Source organism: Saccharomyces eubayanus, chromosome VIII (genome assembly GCF_001298625.1).
Source record: "Saccharomyces eubayanus strain FM1318 chromosome VIII, whole genome shotgun sequence".
Taxonomy (NCBI): domain Eukaryota; kingdom Fungi; phylum Ascomycota; class Saccharomycetes; order Saccharomycetales; family Saccharomycetaceae; genus Saccharomyces; species Saccharomyces eubayanus.
In genome coordinates, this window is record NC_030983.1 from 517,906 (window position 1) to 545,077 (window position 27,172).

The 27,172-nt window shown below is 41.6% G+C and overlaps 14 protein-coding genes across 14 annotated transcripts; 10 read left to right on the forward strand and 4 right to left on the reverse strand.

Annotated features, from left to right (window-relative positions):
• Positions 1 to 459: 459 nt before the first annotated feature.
• Positions 460 to 1,341, forward strand: DSC3 (Dsc3p; the record flags this gene model as incomplete). Its single annotated transcript, XM_018368047.1, has 1 exon — positions 460 to 1,341. One exon carries the CDS (start codon positions 460 to 462, stop codon positions 1,339 to 1,341), a length of 882 nt encoding a protein of 293 aa, XP_018219429.1.
• A 158-nt stretch (positions 1,342 to 1,499) lies between these two features.
• On the reverse strand, positions 1,500 to 1,940 carry RPB8 (DNA-directed RNA polymerase core subunit RPB8; the record flags this gene model as incomplete). Its single annotated transcript, XM_018368048.1, has 1 exon — positions 1,500 to 1,940. The coding sequence occupies one exon, from the start codon at positions 1,938 to 1,940 to the stop codon at positions 1,500 to 1,502; it is 441 nt and encodes a 146-aa protein (XP_018219430.1).
• Positions 1,941 to 2,246: 306 nt separating this feature from the next.
• Positions 2,247 to 2,717, reverse strand: ISU2 (putative iron-binding protein ISU2; the record flags this gene model as incomplete). The annotated part of the gene is made up of 1 exon (XM_018368049.1): positions 2,247 to 2,717. The coding sequence occupies one exon, from the start codon at positions 2,715 to 2,717 to the stop codon at positions 2,247 to 2,249; it is 471 nt and encodes a 156-aa protein (XP_018219431.1).
• Positions 2,718 to 3,460: 743 nt separating this feature from the next.
• HER1 (Her1p) lies at positions 3,461 to 7,207 on the forward strand (the record flags this gene model as incomplete). Its single annotated transcript, XM_018368050.1, has 1 exon — positions 3,461 to 7,207. The coding sequence occupies one exon, from the start codon at positions 3,461 to 3,463 to the stop codon at positions 7,205 to 7,207; it is 3,747 nt and encodes a 1,248-aa protein (XP_018219432.1).
• Positions 7,208 to 7,486: 279 nt separating this feature from the next.
• On the reverse strand, positions 7,487 to 8,395 carry MCP1 (Mcp1p; the record flags this gene model as incomplete). Its single annotated transcript, XM_018368051.1, has 1 exon — positions 7,487 to 8,395. The coding sequence occupies one exon, from the start codon at positions 8,393 to 8,395 to the stop codon at positions 7,487 to 7,489; it is 909 nt and encodes a 302-aa protein (XP_018219433.1).
• A 637-nt stretch (positions 8,396 to 9,032) lies between these two features.
• On the forward strand, positions 9,033 to 10,445 carry WTM2 (transcriptional modulator; the record flags this gene model as incomplete). Its single annotated transcript, XM_018368052.1, has 1 exon — positions 9,033 to 10,445. One exon carries the CDS (start codon positions 9,033 to 9,035, stop codon positions 10,443 to 10,445), a length of 1,413 nt encoding a protein of 470 aa, XP_018219434.1.
• A 1,073-nt stretch (positions 10,446 to 11,518) lies between these two features.
• Positions 11,519 to 12,829, forward strand: WTM1 (transcriptional modulator; the record flags this gene model as incomplete). Its single annotated transcript, XM_018368053.1, has 1 exon — positions 11,519 to 12,829. The coding sequence occupies one exon, from the start codon at positions 11,519 to 11,521 to the stop codon at positions 12,827 to 12,829; it is 1,311 nt and encodes a 436-aa protein (XP_018219435.1).
• Positions 12,830 to 13,303: 474 nt separating this feature from the next.
• MKK1 (mitogen-activated protein kinase kinase MKK1) lies at positions 13,304 to 14,824 on the forward strand (the record flags this gene model as incomplete). Its single annotated transcript, XM_018368054.1, has 1 exon — positions 13,304 to 14,824. One exon carries the CDS (start codon positions 13,304 to 13,306, stop codon positions 14,822 to 14,824), a length of 1,521 nt encoding a protein of 506 aa, XP_018219436.1.
• A 435-nt stretch (positions 14,825 to 15,259) lies between these two features.
• Positions 15,260 to 15,946, forward strand: MGE1 (mitochondrial nucleotide exchange factor MGE1; the record flags this gene model as incomplete). The annotated part of the gene is made up of 1 exon (XM_018368055.1): positions 15,260 to 15,946. The coding sequence occupies one exon, from the start codon at positions 15,260 to 15,262 to the stop codon at positions 15,944 to 15,946; it is 687 nt and encodes a 228-aa protein (XP_018219437.1).
• A 577-nt stretch (positions 15,947 to 16,523) lies between these two features.
• Positions 16,524 to 18,947, forward strand: KIN4 (putative serine/threonine protein kinase KIN4; the record flags this gene model as incomplete). Its single annotated transcript, XM_018368056.1, has 1 exon — positions 16,524 to 18,947. One exon carries the CDS (start codon positions 16,524 to 16,526, stop codon positions 18,945 to 18,947), a length of 2,424 nt encoding a protein of 807 aa, XP_018219438.1.
• Positions 18,948 to 19,262: 315 nt separating this feature from the next.
• Positions 19,263 to 19,388, reverse strand: RPL33B (60S ribosomal eL33 domain-containing protein; the record flags this gene model as incomplete). The annotated part of the gene is made up of 1 exon (XM_018368057.1): positions 19,263 to 19,388. One exon carries the CDS (start codon positions 19,386 to 19,388, stop codon positions 19,263 to 19,265), a length of 126 nt encoding a protein of 41 aa, XP_018219439.1.
• Positions 19,389 to 21,584: 2,196 nt separating this feature from the next.
• On the forward strand, positions 21,585 to 22,220 carry DFR1 (dihydrofolate reductase; the record flags this gene model as incomplete). Its single annotated transcript, XM_018368058.1, has 1 exon — positions 21,585 to 22,220. One exon carries the CDS (start codon positions 21,585 to 21,587, stop codon positions 22,218 to 22,220), a length of 636 nt encoding a protein of 211 aa, XP_018219440.1.
• Positions 22,221 to 22,672: 452 nt separating this feature from the next.
• HES1 (oxysterol-binding protein related protein HES1) lies at positions 22,673 to 23,983 on the forward strand (the record flags this gene model as incomplete). Its single annotated transcript, XM_018368059.1, has 1 exon — positions 22,673 to 23,983. One exon carries the CDS (start codon positions 22,673 to 22,675, stop codon positions 23,981 to 23,983), a length of 1,311 nt encoding a protein of 436 aa, XP_018219441.1.
• Positions 23,984 to 24,360: 377 nt separating this feature from the next.
• On the forward strand, positions 24,361 to 25,263 carry DI49_5062 (uncharacterized protein; the record flags this gene model as incomplete). Its single annotated transcript, XM_018368060.1, has 1 exon — positions 24,361 to 25,263. One exon carries the CDS (start codon positions 24,361 to 24,363, stop codon positions 25,261 to 25,263), a length of 903 nt encoding a protein of 300 aa, XP_018219442.1.
• Positions 25,264 to 27,172: the final 1,909 nt, after the last annotated feature.

Here is a 27,172-nt window from a genome sequence, read left to right on the forward strand (position 1 = left end):
GTCTGTCCTACCAGCCCTTGCGTAAAAGTTTTAATGCCGAGAAGAGTTTGCACTCTTCTCGACTTCCTACACAAAAGGGCGTTAAGATGAACAAAAATTTTGATCTCTCCGATGGACTTGACGCTTATACCGAAAAAGACTCGATATAAACAACACGGTTTTATAGTCCTGGATTATTAATCCGCACGATTAATTTTGTATGGTTTTTTTAAACGTAAATCAAAGAAAACTATTTTACAAACAAGAAGATAGGATAATTTTGAGATAATTTTATTGCAGTTTCTTCATCTCTTTTTATAGCTGATACTGGGAAAAAAAAGAAAGATTTTACAGTGTCACCCGGAGTAACACATAAAGACCAGAGTATTAGGGTCCCTTGGAGTATTACAGGAGAGGCCTGGAGCAAGTAGATCAAGTAGAGGCAGAGAGGCCCAAGAACGTACACATTTACAAAAGATTATGTCGGCAGAACCATTATTGCCCACACACAACGGGCCACAGGCGGGTGAAGCGGCTTCCACAGACCAGAAGTTCGTCGTAGTGCGGTTTTCGGACGTAGCAGTAGGGGATCTGCAGTTGAACGTATCGAATGTGCCGTATGCGAATATAAATACGCACTGGTTGCGTCGAATGTGTAGGGAGTTACGGCCCCAATATACGCAGAGGAGAAGACTGAAGTTTATCAGGAATGGTAGCATTCTAAACACGCATTCTAAGATATCTGATGAACTGGCGCATTATTTTGGTGCTGGAAGCAGCAACTCCGACACTGGCACAAGTGCCAGCGGTGGGGCGGAGCAGAACAAGTACTATATCCATTGTATAATTGGCACGGAGGATCTCACGCCAGCAGAGCTCGCTACCGAGGACCTGAAGGATGATGCGACCCCGTCCAATGAGTCCATGACCACACAGGCCATCGGGTTTGACAGACTACGATCAGTGGGGTTTACCGAACAAGAAATTGAACTACTGAGACAGCAGTTCCGAGCCACTTATGGGGACTTGGAAGAGGAGGAGGAGAGACTCGTCCAAAGTAGTAACAGAGATGACGATGTCCATGACATTAGACAACTAGAGGAACAGTGGATGGAAAGCGGGAATGGCACCACCCCGGAGAACGGCGCTGGCAATGGAAACGAGGACAGGTTCAACTCCGTGCCCATTGCCAACATAAAGCATAACAAGGACCTGTTACTGGGCATATGTGTAGGGTTTTTCTTTGGTGTCTTTGGTATACTGTTGATGAAATTCGATGGGTTGTTCAATAGACGACAAAAAATGGCAATTTTCGCCGGTGTGATTGTTAATGTTATGTTTTGTCTTGTTAGAGGTTTTTAAGGTGAGAAAGGCTTCTTTTCTTCATTTTATGTACAGTAATAAGAATATTTTTTGAAATTTTTTTTTTATTTTACATGGCATTCTTACACTTTTATAAAGTTCTACTTATCTCACTAGTATCGGCAAGTGATTGCATTTTTGTCTTCGGTTTGTTGCGGTTAACGACGAATCAAAAGATAAGCATTCTCCTGCTTCAAATTATTCAAATTTCTGTAGTTACCTTCCAATCTCATCAGCAGACCGCCGAACGAGTAGTAAACCGCAATTAGGTCCTTGCTGACTTCCTCGAATTTGTAAGCGGTACCGTGCATGACATAGTCGTAGTCGTCGGCCAATGATCTGTCACCAGGTTGAGGAGGCCTCCAACTTTTTGTTACAGAAGCCTCGTTCGCTGGGGTGTCTTCAAGGTTCAAAGAGGATGCAATAGTGACAGTCAACGAATCTTGTGGCGCGACGGGGAACAGTTCAACGTTTATATCCAATGTTAGTTTGCATTGGTCTTGGGTGGTGGATGCGGCTTCGATACGACACACTTTGTTGTAACGACCAGGATCGACTTCCGAGACTTGGAAGATATCGTCAAATAGGGTGCTGGACATTGCTGCGGTTGTGATGGAAGCGATGAGCTGGAAACTGGGTCTACACTGCCGTTATATGGTGTAAATATTCTGAAATTTTTCATCCTACCTTTTCGCTTCAAAAAAAAAACTGAAAAAAATGAAAAAACAAGAGCTGAATAATATATCACACTGGACGAAGGTGAAAAAGCAAGCCAAAAGTAGTACATTTATGATTGTTAATATTGATTACTTATTATAATAACTAGTTAGTGTAACCCTTCTATAAGACCAGAAAAAAAAATAACACCGGAAAAAGCGCCCCTTGTATTCCATTTAGTTTCTCCTTCAATGCAAGACGGAGGGATTCCTCTTCGTCTTGTAATCCTTGATTGCCGCCTTGATGGCGTCTTCTGCGAGCATGGAGCAATGCAGCTTCACCGGGGGCAGGCTCAATTCCTTGGCGATCTCTGTGTTCTTGATCTTGACGGCCTCGTCCAGCGACATACCACGTATCAGTTCGGTCATGTAGGAAGAGGACGCGATGGCCGACCCACAGCCAAAGGTCTTGAACTTGACGTTCTCAATGATGCCCGACTTGTCGTTCACTTGGATCTGAAGCTTTATCACGTCCCCACAAGCTGGGGCGCCCACGATCCCCGTGCCGACGTTGGCCTGGGACTTGTCCATGGATCCGACGTTTCTTGGGTTTGTGTAGTGGTCAATTACCTTGGGATGGTATAGTCTCTTTGCAGCTTTTGTTATGCTGGAGCCCATGAGGGGCTTGTAGCAGGCGGGGTTGGCGAGTCTGGCAAACATGTTTGGTATCCTGAGCTGTGTATGAGAGGTGTGAGGCCCTGTGCAACCTTGATGGGCGTCTGTACTTGCTGCTCTTGCAGTTGTTATATACTATCTGGAGGGCTGCCCTGGCCAGCCCAAGTGCTTATTAATAGCAGGCGGCCGCTTAAAGAAAACGCGAGGCCGCCAAAAGAGGAGGGCCTGAACCGGGCCCACGAACAATAGGATAGAATCATGGTGAGTCAGGCGGTGCAGTGCAGTGCTTGCATGTTGTGTGTATATATATATATCTATATATGGATGTATATGTTTGTACACCTGGCCACAACGAGGTGGGGTGTACTGCACTCCTTGGGTGCAATGATCACAATAGGCCCTGTCATCCACTGGCTGCCAGAATAATGGCATTGTGATTTGGCTGCTACTGCCGGGTGATCCTTGATTATTTCTTGAGTTTTGTCGCTTTCTCTCTCTTTTCGTCTTAGCTTAGTAGTATTAAGGGGCAGGCTGGGAAACCGTGGAGGATGGCAGGCTCGATGGATTGAAGAAGGCAGCACGTCCCTAGAGTTTGCCCTCGACTTTTCTGTTTGGTTGCTGTTGTCAAAGCTCTCGAGTGCCTGTCTGATTCCTGTTTTTGTGCCACCTGCATTGCATATTCCCCTTTTTTCCAGCATTACTGTCACTTGATATCTGGCAGAGGCCATTCTTTTTCTTCTTTACGGTGTGTATGTATTGTATTGCATCTGCTGTAACCTAGTCCGATCATGAGCTCCAAGTTAAACTACGCAGATATCGACGTGCCACTGGATTGGCTGTATAAGGGCAAACGAAGAAGTAAGACGAGGAATGTGAACTCCACGCGTGCCTCAGACCCAGCGCCTCCTTCCAGCAGGAAAAGTTCGACTCCAAAGGCGAATCCCACTCCTACTGCTACTCCCGCTGCTACTCCCACATTCGCAGCCGCCCCTCAAGGGCCCTCGACTGAGCAGAGTGTAAAGAATGAGCCATCTAAATCTAAACCGGCGGTGCTCCCAGGCAAACCTCCGCAACAGGAACAACGAGGTGCTAGAAGGACACGTTCCCACTCGGTGTCATATGACGTTTTGAAAAAAAACGCTCAAGAGGCCACCTCAGACTCTCCAAAGATATCCCGAGTCAGAACTGCACAAGATCAACCTGCCAGAGAAACGAAAAATATTGCCGTTCCGGAGTCCATAGCTTCAAAAAAGGGAAGAACTCGTTCTTCGTCTATATCTACTCCTTTGAATGAACGGTCCAAGAAATCTCTATTTGGTTCTTTGTTTGGAAGAAGACCCTCCACTACGCCTTCCCTCAGCACCGAGAAACCAGCGTCTTCTCAAAATGACAGCAAAAAGAGTTCAGAGCTCTTCCCCATAGACACTAAACAGCCGAAGAATTCCACCCCCAGTAATACGCCTGTTACCGCCTCTTCCAAACCGGCTAGTTCTGGCAGTAGCAGGCATCGTAGCAGCTCCATCACTTCAAAGTTGTTAAGCATCCCACACAACATATTGGAGGGCTCTTCCTCGGATTCTAACCATCATCATCACCTTAATGGTCATGGAAATGACCAGGATTCGCCGTTACCAGCAGAGTCTCCAGATTTGCCGCCCATTCTGGAAAGAAGCACCACCCAGCAGTTAAAGAAACTATCCGACGTCGATCTGAGGAGGGTTACAATAGCCGTTCAAGAGTTCGACGCGGATCCTCCACAGCAACTACCTTCGAGAAAACCTAAAAGGGGCGACGTCTTGATCCCAGAAGATATGGTAAGCGCACCCCCATTGATCTCCCTAGGTATCACAAACAGTGGCGATCAAACGACTTTCCAATCAAGCGCCTCCGCTTTGTATACTAAGGACTCTAAAGAATATAAAGCCGCTCTAGAACACTACAAGAAAGCAGCCAAAGAAGCCGAAAAACATCAAAAGGACGCATATTATGTCGCGGAACGCATGGCTCAAGAAGTGGCAAACTATAAGGCCAAGCAATCGAAACTCTCTTCACTGTCCTCCGTTGCAACTTCGCCAGCAGATTCATTAGCGGATCAGGAACCCTCTTCCATAGACACTAAGGCTTCTAAACTCCATATCGATAAACCCATCAATGCAGGCGCACATCCTTTTGAAACTCAGCATAATGGTAACGCCGGACTCCCCTCTAGTGCAGAACAAACTTTGGACGTATCCTACACTAGATGTTGTCATTTAAGGGAGATTCTACCGATACCTTCCACTTTGAGACAGGTTAAAGGTAAAACTGCTCCCCTACAGACTTTAAAGTTTTTGAATCCAAAACCAACTCTAGTGGATATTTTATCATTTTGCGACTTTATTGCCATAACTCCGATACATAACATTGTCTTTGACAATGTGTCCCTAACTCATGATATGTTTAAAATTGTCATTTGTTCTTTAGCAACTTCTCCAGTCGTAGAGAAATTGGGGTTAAGAAACGTTGTGATAAATGAACAAAGTTGGAAACTACTTTGTAAGTTTCTACTGCAAAATAAAACTTTAATTAAACTGGATATTTCTCAAACTAAAGCAAGATCGGATCTAAGTGATTCAAACTACAGAGACCAAATGGATTGGGAATTATTTTGTCAAGTGCTCAGAAAGAAAGACGGTAGACCTTTGGAAGAACTACTTTTGAATGGGCTAAGGTTCGACAAGATGCCGTTCGACTATTACAAAAATGTTTTACAGACATTCGCTCAAATGAACCCTGAGAATCCTATTCGTCTTGGGATGGCTAACGTAGAGTTCTCCACTCAATGTTTCGATTTTCTCTTTGATTGGATGTCTCAATACAACGTTCAGGGAGTAGATTTGGCCTACAATAATTTAGAAACTTTGGTGAAACCAATGATCGAAAAACTGGCTAGATTGCCTTACAAACGCCTAGAATATTTCACACTTAATAGCACTAATATCACCTCTGTTGATGATATGTCCTCCATTTTGAAATATCTTTCAAGATTGCCTAGCATCAAATTCCTTGACTTGAGCAATTTACCAATGTTGTTCCCAAGTATTTTAAAATCTGATTACAAGTACTTGCCTCAATTTCCTCAATTAAAACGTGTTCACTTTGATTTCAACGATCTTTCTGTAAAGGAAACAACAATGCTCGTGAACATATTAGCCAAGTGTGAAACCTTGTCCCATGTCTCGTTAATTGGTCAAAGTCCCATGCCCGACGCCGATAAAATCTCTGTCGAAAGTGATGATTCTGAAAAGGCAAAAGTTGAAAAGAAAGAACAAGTTTTATTCCTTAGAAATACATTGTGGGCTTCCCTGTATGCTTTTGTTAGGGATTCTCATAATTTAGTTAGTTTGGATATTGACTATGATGAAATACCGGACGAAATCCAATCAAGAGTCGCTTTATGTTTAATGCATAATATGAAAAGAATTATGGACTCTAGCTTTAAATTGGACGAATTGACTGTGCAAGATGATTTGATATTTGATGGTTCTTTAATAACAGAAAGTGCAGAAGAAGTTTTAAAGAGACTAAATGATAACTCCTTGCTTCAAAATGACGTTGGAAGGAAATATCTCTTAAGAAAATATTTCGAAAAAATGGAAAAAGTACATCACAATGTTCAGCATACTATCGATTCTATGTTTGAGAAAAGAGAATCCGATGAACTACCACTACAAGAAAAGGAGAACTTACTGCGGTTATTATTACTTGAGAAAAATTTATCAAATATTCTTGAAATATTTGCCTCTATGCCCAATATAGCAGATGTCGTGCCATTTTCAAAGACTGACAACAGTTTCCCAGATATCAGAGATAGCACCGGCAATTCCGGTTACAACGATGGTATTCGCCCGTCTCTAAAACACTTGGATTCTGACAGATTAATTAATGATGCTTCTGTTCCCGAAAACGATTCATCGATCAGACCGCATTTGATGGCCACTGATTCAGGACGTATTATCGATGTAACCACCGGTAAAGCTCTTCTATTTAAAAGCTCATCGAACACTTCATTGGCTGGTAAAAGACAAGAAGAAGAGGAAGGTGAATTACACAAATGGGGTGTCTTTGTTCAACATCAAAGTTCAAGACATAGTTCTATGCCTCCTACTCCCACCAGCTCCTCGCGAATTAGCGGTACATCAACACCAGATGGTGGAGCCGTAGACAGGAAGAAAGGGAAACCAGCTGAAGTATCGAGTTCTAGGCCAAAAATATTACCAAAGATACCTACGGGTACTGAACTGAGAGACGCGATTATCAAAGCCAAGGGTATTAATTCCGTTGATGACTTGATTAAAAACGTGACCTCTGAAAAAGTTGGTTTGGAATCATTATACGGTGACGAATTGAACACCAGAAGCCCAAGCAATGAAAGTCTGCAGGAATCACAGCAAAAAGTGCATTTGCAAAGGCCACCCATTGAAGATGAAACTGTGACGAAGAAATATGACAAACTATTGAACGATTTATCCAATGTTCGTCACAGCAAAAGCTAAACTTTTAGAAGTATTATATTTCCCTCTTCGACTGTATTTAACAAACCGATTTTTGCATAACTGTTTGGCCCATCATATGTTTTATATGTATGTATATTTTATTTTACGTTTTCTTACGATTATTTATTATTTACAGACTTTTTTTTTCCTGATGGAAAACAAACGTTTTTTCTCTCATATCGATTATGAGAAATTAAGAATAAATATTAATAATAGAATAAATAGCGTTTTAAAGATTGTCCAAATTTGATCGGTCTCCCACTTCTTCGAAAAGAGGTCCTATCTTTTCCGCAGCAACAATCCAATCTTCTTGAAAATACTTTCAAACTGGTTAGGTCCCAATCTTGTAGAATCTGCTCTCATCAATCTTATCACGGAAATGAACCCAGCTAGCGACAGTAGGTTGATAGCTGTGGACCAATTCTTTCTACTACTCATTTTTTTGATACCGAGATAGCGGCAGAATCCTGAACCTATATGATATACGCTTGACTCAATAAGAACGGCCAATGGAATAAAGCCTCCAAGCCATTTCCACCACCCATTCTTGCTAGATAGCAGCTGCTTTATGGAGGCGAAATCAACTTCAGTGGAAAGAGAACATGGAATCCATTTCATAATCAATAGGTGATATATCAGTACCGGAGTAAGGATATAACCGCTAATTACTTGCGGTGATATTCGGAAATTCTTGTACAATCCGAACAAATAGCCATACACTCCACCCGTTAATCCAATTTTGTCTTGGGATAGATCTTGCTTAGCAGATATCTTTAAGTGCTTATCTGTCTTCCTTGACGAATTGTTCCAGTTCCTTACAATACGGAGTAAGACACCAGCGGAAACATGGAGTGTCAGAGCACTAACTAGCAGTTTGGTGGTTATTGACGGTAAAATCTCCCTCACCATCATTAGCACATCGTCAGGAGCGGAGTCAGGCGAAATGGCTGGTGTAACCAAAGTGTTTATTGCGTGCAATGGGAAATATAACGCCATAGGCAGAACCGAAATCTTTTGACAGTTCCAAAGGAAGTTTTGGCATGATTTCTTAGAAATTGGATACGGAATGCCAAATATCTTCCTCCTCCCGTCAGAATCACTCTCCCCTTTGGGGGCGCCCGTACCATCATATTGAGGAAGACTAGTAGGATCTATTGGTTCTGGAGGTATTTCCTGCAACTCTATCATCGCTAAAAAACACGCCAAAGGTCAAATGGTATTTGTTTGAATATCAACGATCTTTTAACTGTAATACAAGCTCCTTCTCCAGTATTCCAGTTGACGGACGACCAATCTCAACGAACTCAATCACAAAATGCGCTTCCGCGTTAAACCCGTTCTTCACAGGAATAGCACAGTTGAATGTCACGCTAGTAGAAAAACCAAAGAAACCGTCTGGATTGTCGATAACCTGGGATGGCAGGATGGCGCTAGTAGTACTATACGTATATGAAAAATACTGTCGATTAAAGATTTCTTAAAACGCATTTTTATGACCGCACGTGAGGTTCGAACCGGCCGGCACATTTCCGCGCATTTCCGCGCATTTCCGTTTACAGGCTCTAATTGGATCTCGCTTTCCCAATCGGGTCATAATGCAAGCTTTTACCCTTTAGGGCACATTGGTTTCCCATTCTATCCATCTCAAAATCCTATTGTTTGAAAAAAAAAAAAAAAAAAATTTAAAAACAGAGAAGCTTGAAGACGCTTGGCTAACGCAAATAGATCTCTGCAAGTGGGACGGCGTACACGCATAAGCAGCTTGAAGAGATAAGGCAATAATACGATAACTAGCAATAGAAGCAAAAAGAAAATCAGAAAGAGAATGGCAAAGAGCAAGTCCAATCAGGGTGCGAGTGGAGCACGCCGCAAGCCTGCACCTTCTTTATACCAACACATCTCTAGCTTCAAGCCGCAATTCAGCGCTCGGGTTGATGACGTGTTACACTTCAGCAAGACGGTGGCGTGGAGAAGCGAGATCATTCCTGATAAGTCCAAAGGCACTTTGACGACCAGTCTTTTATACTCTCAAGGGAGCGATATCTACGAAATCGATGCCACTTTACCATTGAAAACATTCTACGACGATGACGACGACGATGACGACGATGACGACGACGACGGTGGCAACAAAGAAAGCTCTAAAACTAAATCCGCAACCTTCCCAAACCCTGAGTACGGCGACGCCTTYCATGACATTGATGGTACGCTATTGCGCCCCAAATGGATCTACCAAGGCGAGACAGTGGCCAAGATGCAGTACTTAGAAAGCTCGGATGACAGTACGGCAATCGCGATGTCTAAAAATGGCTCTTTGGCGTGGTTTAGGGATGATATCAAAGTGCCCGTCCATATCGTTCAGGAGATGATGGGTCCTGCCACCAGTTACGCTAGCATGCACTCGCTCACCAGACCCGGCTCCCTGGCGGTGGCCGATTTCGATGTGTCTACCAACATGGACACGGTAGTAAAATCACAAAGCAATGGCTACGAGGAAGACAGCATTCTGAAAATCATCGATAACTCGGATAGACCGGGAGACATCTTACGCACCGTACACGTTCCGGGAACCACGGTAACCCATTCGGTGCGGTTTTTCAACAACCATCTATTTGCATCATGCTCAGATGATAACATTTTGAGGTTCTGGGATACAAGAACGGCAGACAAGCCGCTTTGGATTCTGAGCGAGCCACAGAATGGCCGGCTCACGTCGTTCGACTCATCGCAAGTCACTGAGAACTTGTTCGTCACAGGCTTCAGCACGGGGGTCATCAAGCTATGGGATGCGCGCGCCGTGCAACAAGCCACGACTGACCTCACGTACAGACAAAATGGCGAGGATCCCATCCAAAACGAGATAGCCAAGCTGTTCCATTCCGGCGGCGACTCCGTCGTGGACATCTTGTTCTCTCAAACTTCTGCCACAGAATTTGTCACGGTGGGGGGAACGGGCAACGTGTATCACTGGGACATGGAGTATTCCTTCTCGAGAAACGACGATGACAACGGAGATGACGTGCAAGTGGCCGCCCCAGAGGAACTACAGGGCCAATGTCTGAAGTTTTTCCACACAGGTGGAACAAGAAGATCAAGTAACCAATTCGGCAAGAGAAACACCGTGGCGTTGCACCCGGTAATTAACGATTTCGTCGGTACCGTGGACTCAGATAGTCTCGTTACAGCTTACAAACCATTCCTCGCCAGCGACTTCATTGGGAGAGGTTATGACGACTAAAAAAAAAAAAAAAAGTACAAAGCACCTGCACGATGGGGGAGGGGGCGAACTTCACAGGCATTCATCTACATAATTCCATTCCATTTTCTTTTCTTTTCTTTTCTTTTCTATTTATTTCTAGCACGTTATCGGGGTTATTTCTTTTGTAATATATAGATAGTGATGGTATAGCGTTATTTAAATATTGGTTTATAGTACGTAATAAAGACTCTTTCACACTTTCTAAACCAAACTGAAAACCCTAAAACAGTTAACAATGGCCTTAAAACGCGTGCGGCTTCTCAAGCCCAGGAAAAAGAAAGCCGCAGTTGTTCAGAGATCTAGCATGTCATGATGCACTCTATCTTGGGCACTTTCTTTTTTTCCGCCGGATTTCGTGCAATCTCCGGTAATGTGCTACTAGCTAGTAGACGAGATCTAGAAAGGCTGTCGACGGCAGCGCGGTATGCCTCTCTAGTAGAAAGCCCAGCAAGACATTGAATACAGACGTGCCTGTGCCACGTGAGGAGGCGGTGTTCATTTGGCGATGCTGGCTTCTCCTTTTGGAACGCGCCCGGGGAAGCAGGGGAAAGGCAAAGCAAAGGCAAAGGTAGGTAGACAATGGAAAATTACACTTTCCACGTCTTCTTCTTCAAGGCAGAGGGGCCTAGGATTATGTATGTTGTTTCTTCTTTTGTTGCTTAGCTACACGCAAAGAGCACGCATAACGCTGCTCTTTGCTCCCTTTTTTTAATAACTCGCATCTTATTTGCCCGCTTTCTTCGAAGCCTCGTTTATTATCTCATGTCTTAATAATCAGATCTTTGTTTCGGGCTGTTGATTTTTTTTTTACCTTTGTTCCTTTTCTATGCAGTCTATCCCCTTAACAGTTTTATTTTTTTTTCATTCTTGAAGTTCCTAGTATAAAGAAAACAAAGAAAAGGAGAAGATTTGGAAAGTTTATATTTGCTTGCGTTGTAAGCTTTGAACGGGCAAACTTAACTTAGTTCTTACACTAGTGTTTTTCAACTCTACTTAGCTAATCGGTCAATCTTGAATAACACAATACAATAAAATACAATAAAATACAAACAATGTCTAAGAAAGTCTGGAAATCGTCCGCTCCTTCCACATATGAACATATCTCTAGTTTGAGACCTAAATTCACGTCTCGTGTAGATAACGTTCTTCACCAGAAAAAGGCCTTGACCTTCAGCAATGTTGTTGTCCCAGATAAGAAGACGAACACTCTATCCTCGAGCGTTATCTATTCTCAAGGTAGTGACATCTACGAAATCGACTTCACCGTGCCATTGCAGGATACCTTGGAACCGGTGAAGGACTACGGTGACGCTTTTGAAAGTGCCGAGAAGACCTCATTGAGCCCAAAATTTGTTTACCAGGGTGAAACCGTTTCCAAAATGGCTTACTTGGACAAGACTGGAGAAACAACGCTACTAGCCATGTCCAAGAACGGGTCCTTGGCCTGGTTCAAGGAAGGTATTAAAGTCCCAATTCACATCGTGCAAGAAATGATGGGTCCAGCCACCAGCTTCGCCAGTATCCATTCGTTGACTAGACCCGGTGATTTGCCTGAAAAGGATTTTTCATTGGCAATCTCTGACTTCGGCATTTCTAGTGACACCGAAACCGTTGTCAAGTCTCAAAGTAACGGGGATGAAGAAGACAGTATTTTGAAAATCGTTGACAATGCTGGTAAACCTGGTGACATCTTGCGTACTGTCCATGTCCCAGGTACCACTGTGACTCATACTGTAAAATTTTTTGACAACCATATCTTTGCATCTTGTTCAGATGACAACGTCTTGAGATTCTGGGACACTAGAACCTCGGACAAGCCTCTATGGATTTTGGGTGAGCCCAAAAACGGAAGATTGACATCGTTTGACTGTTCTCAAGTCTCCAATAACTTGTTTGTTACCGGTTTCAGTACCGGTATTATCAAACTATGGGATGCTCGTGTAGCGGAAGCTGCCACCACCGATTTGACTTACAGGCAAAATGGTGAAGACCCTATTCAAAATGAAATCGCAAACTTCTATCATGCAGGAGGTGATTCTGTTGTCGATGTCCAATTCTCCACGACTTCAAGTTCTAAATTCTTGACTGTTGGCGGTACCGGTAACGTTTACCACTGGAACACCGACTACACTCTGTCAAACTATGAACCCAAGGTCAGCAACACAGCTCCACAAGATGCCACTGAAATATCGCAAACAAACTCTTTGGAATTCTTACACAAGGGTGGGAGCAGAAGATCTCCAAAACATGTCGGAAGAAGAAACGCTACTGCTTGGCATCCGGTTATCGAAGACCTGGTTGGTACGGTCGACGATGATACACTAGTCAGCATCTACAAGCCATACACCGAGGAAAGCGAATAATTGTACTGCAAACGTAGAGCTGAGCTGAATTTTTATATATTTAACATTTTAGCGGTGATTCTTTCTTCTCCGGAGGGCAGCTTTTCTTTTATTAACGGATGATGGAACCCTGCGCTCGGAGATGCATAGGGCATAGTGCCAATATATTTATTATTCAATTTTTTAACAATGTGTACTCATCTCTATGTGTTTCTAACACGAACCCTCTTCCATGCATTGTGTTGGTACTTGAAGAATACGAATCATTACCCACGGGAAATCCTATATTCCAGGTCATCGCGACAAGTGAAAAAGCAGATCAACTGATTGTGACTGGAATGAGTAACACCCCAAAATAAGGAAGGCAGTCTAGAAAGATTGGGATTTTGGAGCGCTTTCAACGGAGGTTCTATCAATAGCATGCTTGCGTATTCTCTACAGAGTCCCTAGATCAAGTATAGAAACTACTCTATTTATTTCACATTTCCCTTCGTTATGGCTTCACTATTTAGGCCCCCAGAGTCGACGAAATGCAACCCAAATTCTCCGAGACTAAAACTGCCCTCCCTAAGGAATAACCAGTTAGATGATAGTAATATATATTCGATATCTAACGGGAGCTCTACCACAGGCCATACTCCAGAGCCGTTGACTTCTTCCACATCCACGCTATTTTCTCAACATCGAACTTATTCAAGCGATTCCTCCATGGCTCTAAACACCATAAAGAAGAGGCCTGCTCCACCATCTTTAACTTCATTGAGCACGAGCACACTACCTACAAGCAAAACGCGACCCCCCCTTGCGCCTATTACCGATGTATCAGACTCCAGGCAGGATCTAGAATTGAAACAGAAAGCAATAGTCGCAAGTGAGCCTTCGGATAGTAGTGATATGATCTCTCCGTCGATAGCAAGCCCTTTTTCACATACGAACACATCTTCTCCCTATCTTAGAACTGACCTGAACAATTCGGTGGAGTCTGATTTTTCAAATTTGATATCGGCATATGAACAAAGCTCAAGTCCGATTAAGCCATTACCTCGTCAGACTGCAACACCTACTGAACCATATACGAACTTGAACAGCGCGCAAGACGTCGATCAACTGGATGAAAACGGTTGGAAATATACTAACTTGAAGGATAAAATAGAGACTCTAGGTGTCCTGGGAGAAGGCGCAGGTGGATCTGTGTCCAAGTGTAAACTGAAAAATGGATCTAAGATATTTGCTTTGAAAGTAATCAATACATTAAATACAGATCCTGAGTTCCAAAAACAAATATTCAGAGAACTACAATTCAACAAAAGTTTTGAATCCGAATATATCGTACGGTATTATGGAATGTTTACAGATGATCAAAATTCCTCAATATACATTGCTATGGAATACATGGGCGGCAGATCATTGGATGCAATTTACAAAAATTTATCAAACCGTGGAGGTAGAATCGGTGAGAAGGTTCTTGGGAAAATCGCCGAAGCAGTGCTAAGAGGACTATCGTATTTGCATGAAAAGAAAGTTATTCATAGAGATATCAAACCACAAAACATTCTTTTGAACGAGAATGGACTGGTGAAGCTTTGTGATTTCGGAGTCAGCGGAGAAGCCGTAAACTCGCTAGCTACAACTTTTACTGGGACTTCCTTTTATATGGCTCCAGAAAGGATTCAAGGCCAACCATATAGTGTTACATCTGATGTGTGGTCACTTGGATTGACAATTTTAGAAGTGGCGAATGGGAAGTTTCCTTGCTCTTCAGAGAAAATGGCAGCGAATATAGCTCCGTTTGAACTATTAATGTGGATCCTAACATTCACTCCCGAATTGAAGGACGATTCCGAATCCGGTATTATATGGAGTCCATCATTCAAATCTTTCATCGATTATTGCTTGAGGAAGGATAGTCGTGAACGCCCTTCCCCCAGACAGATGATAAGTCACCCCTGGATAAAGGGACAAATGAAGAAGAAGGTCAATATGGAAAAATTTATCAAGAAGTGCTGGGAAGATTAACGGTTTGTCTCTTTTTTACGAACTGGCAATCATTTTAATTTATTTAACATTGTTTCGCATTTACTACAGGCCTTGGCTGCTCTGCAAGATTCATACCCCACATCAACTAACCCATAGAAGATGGCAACAGATAGCTTAATAAATAAATAGACTCGGATATAGGTATATGATACTAATGAATAGGATAGGCATTTTAATGACTGACAATTCTTGGGCTTGGTGTACGTATTCAGTGATATATCATGTTCTCGCAACGCAATTTCCAACAAACTCCCATGAATCAAGCAAGACACCTGATGTGTCGTGAAAATTTAAACTATCTACAGTGTGCTTACCATACGTAGCTACAAGTCTTCCAGCCTTGCCAAGTTCTGCTTTACATCAAAAGTTAAAAAGTATACTGCGTTAACCAAAGAACACATTGGAAACTAGAGAATGAGAGCCTTTACAGCAGCCACAATGAGAGCCACCTCTAGGAAGTCGTTCGTCCAAGGGGGACCAAGAACTTCCTTGATGACTTCTACGTTTTTAGGGAGAGCGACTCCACTTACAACGATGAGATACTATTCCGAGGAAGCCAAGAAAGAAGAAGCCAAAGAAAACAACGAAAATTTGACTGAAGAACAATCTGAAATCAAGAAATTGGAGAGTCAGCTGGGTGTCAAGACAAAAGAGGCTTCTGAACTAAAGGACAGATTGTTGAGATCCGTCGCTGACTTCAGAAACTTGCAACAAGTCACCAAGAAAGATATTCAAAAAGCTAAAGATTTTGCATTACAGAAATTTGCAAAGGACTTATTAGAGTCCGTAGATAACTTTGGCCATGCTTTAAATGCTTTCAAAGAGGAAGACTTGCAGAAATCCAAAGAAATTAGTGACTTGTACACTGGTGTCAGAATGACAAGAGATGTTTTCGAAAGTACCTTAAGAAAACACGGTATTCAAAAATTAGACCCAATGGGAGAACATTTTGACCCAAATAAGCATGAAGCGACATTTGAGCTGCCACAACCTGATAAAGAACCAGGTACTGTTTTTCACGTACAACAGTTAGGTTTCACTTTAAATGACAGAGTCATCAGACCGGCTAAGGTTGGCATCGTCAAAGGCGAAGAAAACTAATCTTACCTGAAATTGTTATGATCCATGTATTTATCCACACGTGCTTTCCTTTTTCTGCCCAGTTAAGTTTTATTTACTATGTTTACTTGTATATATTTGTGAACTAATGAAAATATAAAAGAATATCAACCCTCAAAGCACATGTACTGCGAAAAGCGGTTAAACTATGAGCTGACGGTATATAGGAAACATCTAATAGTGGTTTTAGGTTCTTCTTTATGTACTCCCTCAAATATTATTTTGTTTCTTCTAAGAATGGCCTTTTCAGTGCTGTTTTTTTTGTAAACAATGACGGCGAATTCTACTCACAACGTGAGTAGAAAATTATAGTGTTGTAAACAATCGCATCGGTGAATTAGTGTTAGCACCATTTAACCAAAAAACGCTTCATTTGAAGGTTATATTATCTGTTGTGTTTTTGGTGCTCCCTTTATAGCAAGTTCACCGTTTACTGAGCTTATCGTGAGCTTCAAGTATCACAGCTTTTTGTTTCTCGAGAAAACCTAGCTTTTCATACCTGAACTCATCGCACAATACTTTATTCAGGACACATCGTATATCCAAGGAATATAGATACATGGCTTCCGTACCCAAACGCCATACATATAGTGGCAATGTCGCCACCGAAAGAAACCACCATCCTCTTCAAAGGAATAACGAGATTTTGTATCCTATACGTAAAAGCCCACGGAAACATGCCACCTTTGGGCCATATATAGTGGGTTCTACTCTGGGTGAAGGGGAGTTTGGTAAAGTTAAATTGGGCTGGTCTAAAGCATCCTCGCCCAATGAGGTTCCTAAGCAAGTTGCGATAAAACTAATTAGAAGAGATACCATCAAGAAAGATGCCGATAAAGAAGTTAAAATATACCGTGAAATTAATGCACTGAAGCATTTGACCCATCCAAACATTATTTATTTAGAAGAGGTTTTACAGAATTCAAAGTACATTGGGATAGTACTGGAGTTTGTATCTGGAGGTGAATTTTATAAGTATATCCAAAGAAAGAGAAGGTTAAAGGAATCTTCTGCATGCAGGCTGTTTGCCCAATTAATTAGTGGTGTCAACTATATGCATTCCAAGGGACTTGTTCATAGGGACTTGAAACTGGAAAACTTATTAATGGATAAACATGAAAATCTAGTCATCACAGACTTTGGCTTTGTGAATGAATTCTTCGAAGATAATGAACTGATGAGTACTTCCTGTGGTTCCCCTTGTTATGCAGCACCAGAATTAGTCGTTAGTACTAAGGCATACGAGGCGAGGAAGGCGGATGTTTGGTCCTGTGGTGTCATTCTTTACGCTATGCTTGCTGGGTATCTACCATGGGATGACGATCATGAAAATCCAACAGGTGACGATATCGCTAGACTATACCAGTACATTACCCAAACACCCCTTAAGTTTCCTGAGTATATAACGCCTATTCCAAGAGACCTTTTAAGACGAATTCTGGTACCGAACCCAAGAAGAAGAGTAAGCTTACGGGCAATTCAAAGACATGAGTGGTTGAAACCACATCAGGCCTTTTTAAGCATTCAGCCGAACTACTGGGATGAACAATTGCAAAAAGGACATCCGCAACTAGCTGCTGGGGGCGATGTTGGTCGACATACAACTTATTCCTCGCCAACATCCTCCCACTCGAAAAGTAGGGATAGGAACTCGCTGATAATAGAGTCAACCATAGAGCAATCTCGAATGTCTCCGCAACCCGTGGCTACTAGACCGGATTCATCAATATCCATCAGCGATTCCACGTTGATACCGAACAATACGAAAAGAAATCAAACTGAATCTAGGGTAGTTAGCGATCGTTCAAGTGAATCGAACAATCATAAACGAAACACCACGAACAGCTCTTTACAAGCAGAACAAACTGCTAGGCACTCTTCCAAAGGCAAGAAACATACATCAGTTACTGGGCTTCTTACAATCCCTGGCTCTCCTACCATCGCGAGGACAAGGAATATATCATCGGAACCTACTGGCCAGGTAAACGCTCCCAATCAGACGACTTTTACTCAGGAGGATTTCCATCGTGTCGGTAATTACCACGTGCCTCGTAATAAACCTAGGCCTACTTCTTACTATCCTGGGCTTATTCGAAACACTGCGGATGAGAGTTTAATGGATATTCCGGTAAATAAATTAACCGGAAAGTTGCCGGACTGCAAAAACTTGGTTTCTTCAAAGAAGCCAGAAGGCATTTCTTCGGACACTGCACATGATGCTACTAAAGCTGCTGTTTCTAATAATTCCATTATAATATTACCGGAAGGCCCAGCAGTGAAAAATTCGCCGGTAGATTATCACTATGCTATTGGTGACCTGAATTATGGTGATCAACCAACAACAGAAGCTATCGCGAAAATGAATAGAGATCTTGCTCATAAAATAATAGAGAACGTTGCGCCGCTTGAAAAGATCGACTTGGAGGATGAATCGGTGGTCTCAACTGCTAAAGAGTCCAATGGCTCTGTTAGTGAAGAAGATACTGAAATTCGGCCAGGTAATGTTGTCAATCCTTCTAACAAATCGGTTTTTTCCTTGGAAAAAGAAAATAGGAAAAACTACGAAAGAAAAAGGTTCAGTTTCATGTCATTATATTCATCCTTGAATGGGTCGAGATCCACTGTGGAATCTCGTCAATCAAAGGTCAATATGCCTCCTGTGTCGTCTAGAAATCCATCAGGACAGTCAAATAAGAGCAGTACCAAAATAACTCAGCAACAACCGCGTACTCTTGTCGATAACGGTGTGCCGACTATACCAACGCCTGCTAACAACATTAATGACGGTGGAGGAAGGATTGTCAATTCTGGTAATACTGGAAGTGGCAATCCTAGTAGGCCTATGCGAGCTTCTGTTATGATTTCAACGTTACGAGAAGAAGAAAGAAGTACAGTGTCTACTGAAGGGCACAACGTTGAGGCTCAGACTTCAACAGCAAGAAAAGTTTTGAATTTTTTCAAGAGAAGAAGCATGAGGATTTAGTTTTTCAGTATATATAGGTATATCGGTAAGTAAAGGACATATTATAGAGTAATAATATTATTTCTTTGGCAATAAGTTTCTTAAAGATGGGTCCTGGCAGCATAGTGTGATAATGCAGCCATCTTACCGCATAAAACAAACAAATTATAGTCACTTCTGTAAAATACTCCACACGGATGATCACGAGCGGTAAAAATGGGGCAGAACTCAAAATATAAAAACAAAAAATAAGGATATATATATGAATGCTTATTTTTTATATTTTATACAATATTAATAACAATAATTATAATTTTTTGTTTTGGTTTAACCTAATTAGATGTTAGATGGGTACAAGAAGATTCTGACAGAAGCACCGAAAGTCTTGGCTGGCAAGTTGTTTCTGAAAGTAGCTCTGACAACACCAGAGTTACCGTGGGTTCTGGTGACCTTACCCCACATAACTCTAATCTTAGAACCTCTAATTTCCTTGGAAGCTCTGTAAACGTAGGCAATACGCTTACCCAAGTAGAATTGAGCATCTTGTGGAGTAGCGACACCTTCGATCTTGATCAAAGAGACATTTGGGTTGTTGACTCTCTTAGATCTTTGGTATGACAAGTGCTTACCTTTAACGTACACTATTAAAATAAAAATAAATTGAAACAGTCAATTTTTGCATTAGGTTTGTTAGTAATTTTGTCTTCATAAAACGCATTGCATAGTGAAGTAGTAGTCTATTGATCGAGCACAATATCTTGAAACAGCGATTAATTGCTGGAGACGACCCCATTTTGTGCCATTAGCTTTTACTAGACATATATTCTTCTGTAGAGACACGTTATTTTCCACAAATTCTTTTTATTGGTGGTAATTCTCAAAATTTTCTCGGTTTTCTACTTTTTGTTAATGATGCTTTTTCATCAAATGGTATTTCCTCAAAACTGTTCAAAGCGTTTCATTTTTTATGAATTGTTCTTTCATTGCACATTTATTAAAAGTAGTGGTGCTATGAGAACTTTTTAACTATATCGTGTATCCTCTGGTAATTTCAACATTCTAGTTCAAATTCAAATGAGCGTAATTCACTATGACAATATTGTCAATCTAATAGTCTTGGTAACATACATCTATGGGATTCGGCCATTTTTTCTTTGATTTTCTTTGGTTCTATTTTTCTAAAGGTTGTTAAGGCAAAATGAACACTTATCAATAGAATCAGCTATATCAAATGTATATCTAGGACTCAACACTGAGTGTAACCGGTAGGAGCCATAGGTAGCCTTACTATGGAGACCATGCCTCATTGGAGACCAAGCGCCTTCACATGTCGCAGGCCCAGACAGAGATCGGCAACAGACAGGTGGAAACCTCCTGTCTGCTGTTCGGGACAGGAAGATCCTTGGCAGAGGAAGGAACGGTAAGCTCTGTCTAGAGGTGAAGCTCTAACGTGGTTGGCCCAAGGGAGCTCGCCGAAGAAGGACCATCCTCTGCGTAGAAAATATTCCAATAGCCCTCCCCCCGCAAGTAGTTACTTCCACAAGTATTACGCGTCTAGGAAACGCAAAGCCTTTTTTCCAAAGACAAAAAAAAATACTTCGGTGTCTGGGTTCATGTGTGGGTGTTCTGGTGCCGCCGTCTAAACAAAAGAAGCCCCCAGACCCCACACAGTTTACACGTCTAACCCTGATTTTTTTTTTGTTTATAACCAAAGTCTTCAGCCGAAGGATAAGATTTGAAAAAATTTCTTGTCAGCTTCCTCGGACAAACATATAAAAAGGCTTTGCATTTTGTTGGTTAAAAAAATATTGTCCTGTATTCTTTTCAATTCTTATCTTATTTTTACTTAAAATCTGTGTCGACGTACTTCAGTATGTAATATACCCTATACTTTCACTAAGAGTTCAACAACGCAATGCCTATAACTTTGGCTATGCGATTGTCATATCTCACTACCTTCCAATCCCCCCAGCTTCAGGTTTTGACTAACACATTCAACAGTAGGATCATTTCTATAGGAATCGTCACTCTTTGACTCTTCAAAAGAGCCACTGAATCCAACTTGGTTGATGAGCCCATAACCTTTGTACCCTAGAGTGAGAAATTGAAATTAATCTAAATTAGCTTGGTCCGCAATCCTTAGCGGTTCGGCCATCTATAATTTTTAACAAATTTTGCTTTGCCGTTGCATTTGTAATTTCTTCCTTTGGAAGCTTTTATGATTAATGGCGCGATGATCTTGACCCATCCTATGTACTTCCTTTTTGGAAGGGATAGGGCTTCATGGGTGGGTACAAATGGCAGTCTGACAAGTTAACCACTTTTTTCCTTTTTCTAAATTGCTTAAAATCAAAGGTTTGATTTTCAATAGAGAGATCGGATCTGCGAAAGATTTTTATGTATGTGTGTATGTTTTTTTGAATTTTGTAGTTTTGATTCCTACCTACCTACCCAACCAATATATGATACATAAACGGTGCTCAATGTGTTTCGTTTTGAACGACGTCGACATAGATTGCTCTTCGCTTTCTGGACGTGCGTTGATGAGGTCACAGCATCGCTAGTGTGTACAATATTTACTTTTTTAATTTATAGTTAAACTGCAGGTTTACGCATAAACGATAGTGAGTATATCTAGCAAGCCCAACAAGAACAGACATGGCTGGAGGAAAGATTCCTATTGTCGGCATCGTGGCATGCCTACAACCCGACATGGGTATAGGGTTCCAAGGAGGCCTGCCTTGGAGGCTATCCAAGGAAATGAAGTATTTCAGACAGGTCACTTCGTCGACCAAGGATTCAAGTAAGAGAAATGCTGTGATAATGGGCAGGAAAACATGGGAATCCATACCACCTAAATTTCGCCCCTTGCCTAACCGAATGAACGTAGTCATTTCAAGAAGCTTCAGTGATGGCTTCGCCCACGATACGGAGGAAGCAATAATTAGGAGCAATTCACTGGAAAACGCGTTGAACCATCTAGAGGACAAGTTTCGAGACTCATTAGAAAGAATATACGTGATTGGCGGTGGCGAAGTCTACAATCAAATGTTCCCACTTACAGACCACTGGCTCATCACAAAGATAAACGCGCTGAGCGAAACCGCACTACCTTCCATGGATACGTTCCTGGATGCGAAAAGATTGAAAGAAGCATTTAGCGAGCAAGATCCGGCCCAATTGAAAGAATTTCTCCCCACTACGGTCGAATTGCCCAAAAAAGACTCCGACCAACGCTACTCCCAAGAGGAGAAGGGCTATCGTTTTGAGTTTGCGCTGTATAATCGTAAATGAAAAATTCCGACCCGTATATTCATTCTATACTAGCAGTAAGTATTAATACTAATAATAATACGCCTCATTTTCTTCCTTTGGGGCCTCGAGGACGCGCCAGCCGGGAGGGTGACCATTTGACACTTAAACGACCTTCAGCCCCATAGTCTGCCTGCCTCACAGCGCCTGTCACTGCGCTGAACAATAGCAATCGTTTGTGGATCAGCATCGCCGGTTTGACGCGCTTGGCCAAAATGCATTGTTTGGGCTCGTTCCCTGCATTCAACAAATGGTCGAGGTTTGCCGTCAAAAGGTCGTTAAAAGGAAGATTTATAAACTATCTTATTTTTTGCATCTTGTTGTCTTGGATTCAGTTAGGCCTTCTTTCCTTTAGAGGTGTCTCTGAGTCCGGTTACTCTTTTTCTGCTGAAGTCCTCATACGTCCAAGTGTAGTCAGTTAGTTACAAAGGAAAATGTCCCAACACGCAAATTCATCATCCTGGACCTCTTTTTTAAAATCGATAAGTTCGTTCAATGGCGATCTGTCGTCCTTGTCTGCTCCTCCATTTATTCTTTCTCCTACATCATTGACGGAGTTCTCTCAGTACTGGGCTGAACACCCAGATTTGTTTCTGGAGCCATCGTTCATTGACGGTGAAAACTACAAAGAACACTGTCTCTTTGATCCAAATGTGGAATCACAGGAAGTGGCGCGAATGTTGGCGGTGGTTAGATGGTTCATTTCTACTTTAAGGTCACAATACTCTTCTAGGAACGAATCGATGGGTTCTGAAAAGAAACCTTTAAATCCATTTCTAGGTGAGGTATTTGTTGGTAAATGGCAAAGTGATAAAAATCCAGAGTTTGGAGAAACAGTACTTTTAAGTGAGCAGGTTTCACATCATCCACCAATGACCGCATTTTCAATCTTTAACGATAAGAATGACGTTTCCCTTCAAGGTTACAATCACATTAAAACCGGTTTTACTAAGACTCTGACACTAACCGTCAAGCCATATGGACATGTCATTTTGAAAATCAAAGACGAAACTTACCTGATCACAACTCCACCTTTACACATTGAAGGTATTTTAGTTGCTTCCCCCTTTGTCGAACTAGGTGGTAGATCGTTCATTCAATCATCGAATGGTATGCTGTGTGTCATAGAATATTCAGGTAGAGGGTATTTTACCGGTAAGAAGAACTCATTCAAGGCAAGAATCTATAAAAATCCTCAAGACCATAAACACAGCCATAAAGAGGATGCTCTGTACTTGATTTCAGGACAATGGTCAGGTGTTTCAACAATTATAAAAAAAGACTCGCAGGTTCCACACCAGTTCTATGATTCGTCAAAGACACCCGCCGAGCATTTAATAGTTAAGCCAATCGAGCAGCAGAATCCTTTGGAGAGCAGAAGAGCTTGGAAAGACGTGGCAGAAGCAATTAGATCGGGCAATAATAGTATGATAAAGAAAACTAAGGAAGAGCTAGAAAATGCACAAAGAGCTTTGAGAGAACAGGAAGCTGCGAAAGGTGTTCAGTGGCAAAGAAGATGGTTTAAACAAGTAAACTACTCCAAAGAAGACGAATCCAGTGATGCAGAAAAGCCAAGCGACAATGATATTTTCAGAAAGTTGGCATCGACACTTCAGCTCTCTGAGAAAAATGTGCCAAGTGGAACGTTAATCGGCGCTAAGGATGATAAAAAGGACGTCTCAACCGCATTGCATTGGAGATTTGACAAAGATTTGTGGGCGAAAGAGAAGGAGATTATTATATAACTACAAGTGTTTAGAAAATGATAAATACGAAAAATTAATAATAAGTAATGTTTGTGATTCATTTTTTTTCTCAGAAAAGAACCCATCCAAATGTTTAATATTTGTTACTATTTATCAACATTSTCCGTCCAAATTTTATATTTGTGTTTTATTTCGAACTGTTTTAATTTGCCAAAAGGATACTTTCAACTCCATCTACATACGCCAAAGTACTCATGGCAGTAATCCTTGATTCTTGATGAGAGGGAAGAGATACGACTTAAACAAAATCTGTATACGAAAGAAAAGAAGAGCCTTGATGCTTTCAAAAAAAGCTCCAGAAAAAAATCTGAAGAAAAATAGAAACAATTGCAGACCAAAAGAAAATAAATGCTGGAATGAGTGAAAATATTGAACTGATTTTGGTACCATGCCACTCGATATGGAAATCTTCAGCACAATCAAGCAATGGAACCATAAATTTAGGTCAATTGCCTGACTACTGGCATTTGGCACCTTTTCAATACGAAGGTAACGATCATTTGGCGTTCATCAAGCATGGACTAACAGCCATCAAACTACTGCTGCAAAGAATGAACCATGCAACTGTCATATTCAGTGGATCCCAAACTAAAAAGCAAGCCGGTGTCATATCTGAAGCACAAAGCTACTACTTTCTATGCGAAAAGCTRATCAGGTATGCAATGTGCAATGATAATATTTCAATCCCTGGTTTCGATGACGAACTGCGCCTTTTGCTACAAGATATCAAGAGGTTTTTGATCGGAAAGCGTATAGATATAGACGAATTGTTTTATGGCGGTTCAATTACCACGGAAGAGTTCTCACTAGACTCGCTTGATAATTTAATCTTTTCTATGTATAGGTTCAAAGAGGTTACCAACAGATTTCCTCAGAAGATCACTATCATTGGTTTTGCGTTCAAAATGGAAAGGTTTGTTAACTGCCATGCAATGGCTATCGACTATCCACGATCAAACATACATTACATTGGAATTGACCCTAAACCAACAAATTACAGCGAAGAACAGTTAGAAAAGTATTATGGCGATCTGGTCAAACTGGAGCATTCTAACGCACTGAACTTATTCTTTTCAGATTGGTACGCTACAAGGGAACCATTAGTCGCCAAGAAGAAATCGCGTAATCCATTCAACAGGACTGCGCCATATACTCATTCGGATCTACTATTCAATAGCTATATGAGGACAGAAGATGACAAGAAATACTTTGAGAAGAATATCAAGGACAAAATGCCGTGGTCATCATTCGATAAATAGAAGTATGGAAAGCCTCTGCAACGAAATGTACACATGTATAGAAAACCACTGTATAAAACTTCAAAAACGATAAACCTGAAACAAGTATTTGCATACATACCCTTTATATCGTACAGATTTCCTTTCCTTTCAGCGAGAGCTCGCCGCTGAAAAAAAGCTCTGCTCAAACCAAAAAAAAAAATCAAAAGAATGGACGGAAGGTTTACTACTATTTATTGTAAACAAGTAGTAAAACCCTCTACTGTGAAGCTTAATAACCAATTACCCAAATAATACCTAGTGAGGATCAATTTGTAATGGGTGTTGCAGATTTAATCAAGAAATTTGAAAAATTCTCAAATAAAGAAGGCGAAGCTACCGTCGACACTGGTAGCCCTTCAGAGCAGGTCAAATCAGACGGCGAGACTAAGGATGCGGAACAACAAGAAGGCACTTCTGCTTCTCAAGAAGACGCAAGTGAGCAGCACGAAGATGTACCAATAGAAGAACCTGAAACTATCCACGAAAAAGAAGAGGAGGCTCCCAAAGGCCAAGGTGTTAACCCCAACGCCGGTGAAGGAACTGATTCTCAAGAATCTAAGGAAAGCGAAGAAGCTAGCAACCAACATGCTGCAAGTAGCGTTGAGGAATTCAATGCCGACGAAGAAAACTTGGCTGAACAAACTAAGGGAACTGTTGATCCTAAGCAGGAAGAAAGCGAGCAAAATAGTAATTCGGAAGAAGGAGCTGCCAACGAATCCGTATCCGCACCAGTTAAGAAGGACTCTCAATCTGAAAAAGATGCCGATATCGACCAAGTTGATAGCGAGGAAGCTCAAAGTGACGAAAATGCTTCTCAGCAAGTTGATGATAACTCTACAAATGCCGCAATTTCTAATAACAAGGAAAAGGAAAACAAGAAGAAAAACGAAAAGAAGAATGACACCACCTCTGATGCCAATGCTAGCGCCAATGGCAGTGACAATGCACCCAGAGATAACGCCGACAACGACACAACGTCATCAACTGACTCCGCAGTTCAAGAAGTGAACAATTTGGAAGTCGTTGATGACCCTTGTCTTAGGCATCAATCAACAACATAATAAGGAGCATTTGAATGCATTGACCCAAGATGTAAAGGAAGAGACATTGGAAAATATTGCGCATGAGGGGAAAAATACTGATACAGATGACCAAAATACAACCGAACCATCTGATAACGGCGGTGGAAGAATAGGTCGCGATTTGCCATTTGAATTTGGTAAACGTAGCCTAACTGAGGAATCTGAAGTTTGGGATCATAACGCTTGGGATAATGTTGAGTGGGGTGAAGAACAGGTCCAACAAGCAGAGGAAAAAATCAAAGAACAATTCAAGCATCCTGTTCTTGATTTTGACAAAAAGTTGTATAACGAGAATCCAGCACGTTATTGGGATATTTTCTATAAAAACAATAAAGAAAACTTTTTTAAAGATAGGAAGTGGCTACAGATTGAATTCCCGATTTTATATGCATCTACCAGGAAGGATGCTGATCCTGTCACAATCTTTGAAATCGGTTGTGGTGCAGGTAACACTTTTTTCCCAATATTGAAAGATAATGAAAACGAAAACTTGAGAATCATAGCTGCTGATTTTGCTCCAAGAGCAGTCGAACTAGTCAAAACCTCTGAACAATTCAACTCCAAGTACGGCCATGCCGCAGTGTGGGATTTGGCCAACCCTGATGGTAACTTACCTGACGGCGTCGAGCCTCATTCCGTTGATATTGCAGTGATGATATTTGTCTTTAGTGCTTTGGCTCCAAACCAGTGGGACCAAGCTATGGACAACCTCCACAAAATCTTAAAACCGGGCGGTAAGATCATATTCCGTGATTACGGTGCTTATGATTTAACTCAAGTTAGATTCAAAAAGAACAGGATTCTAG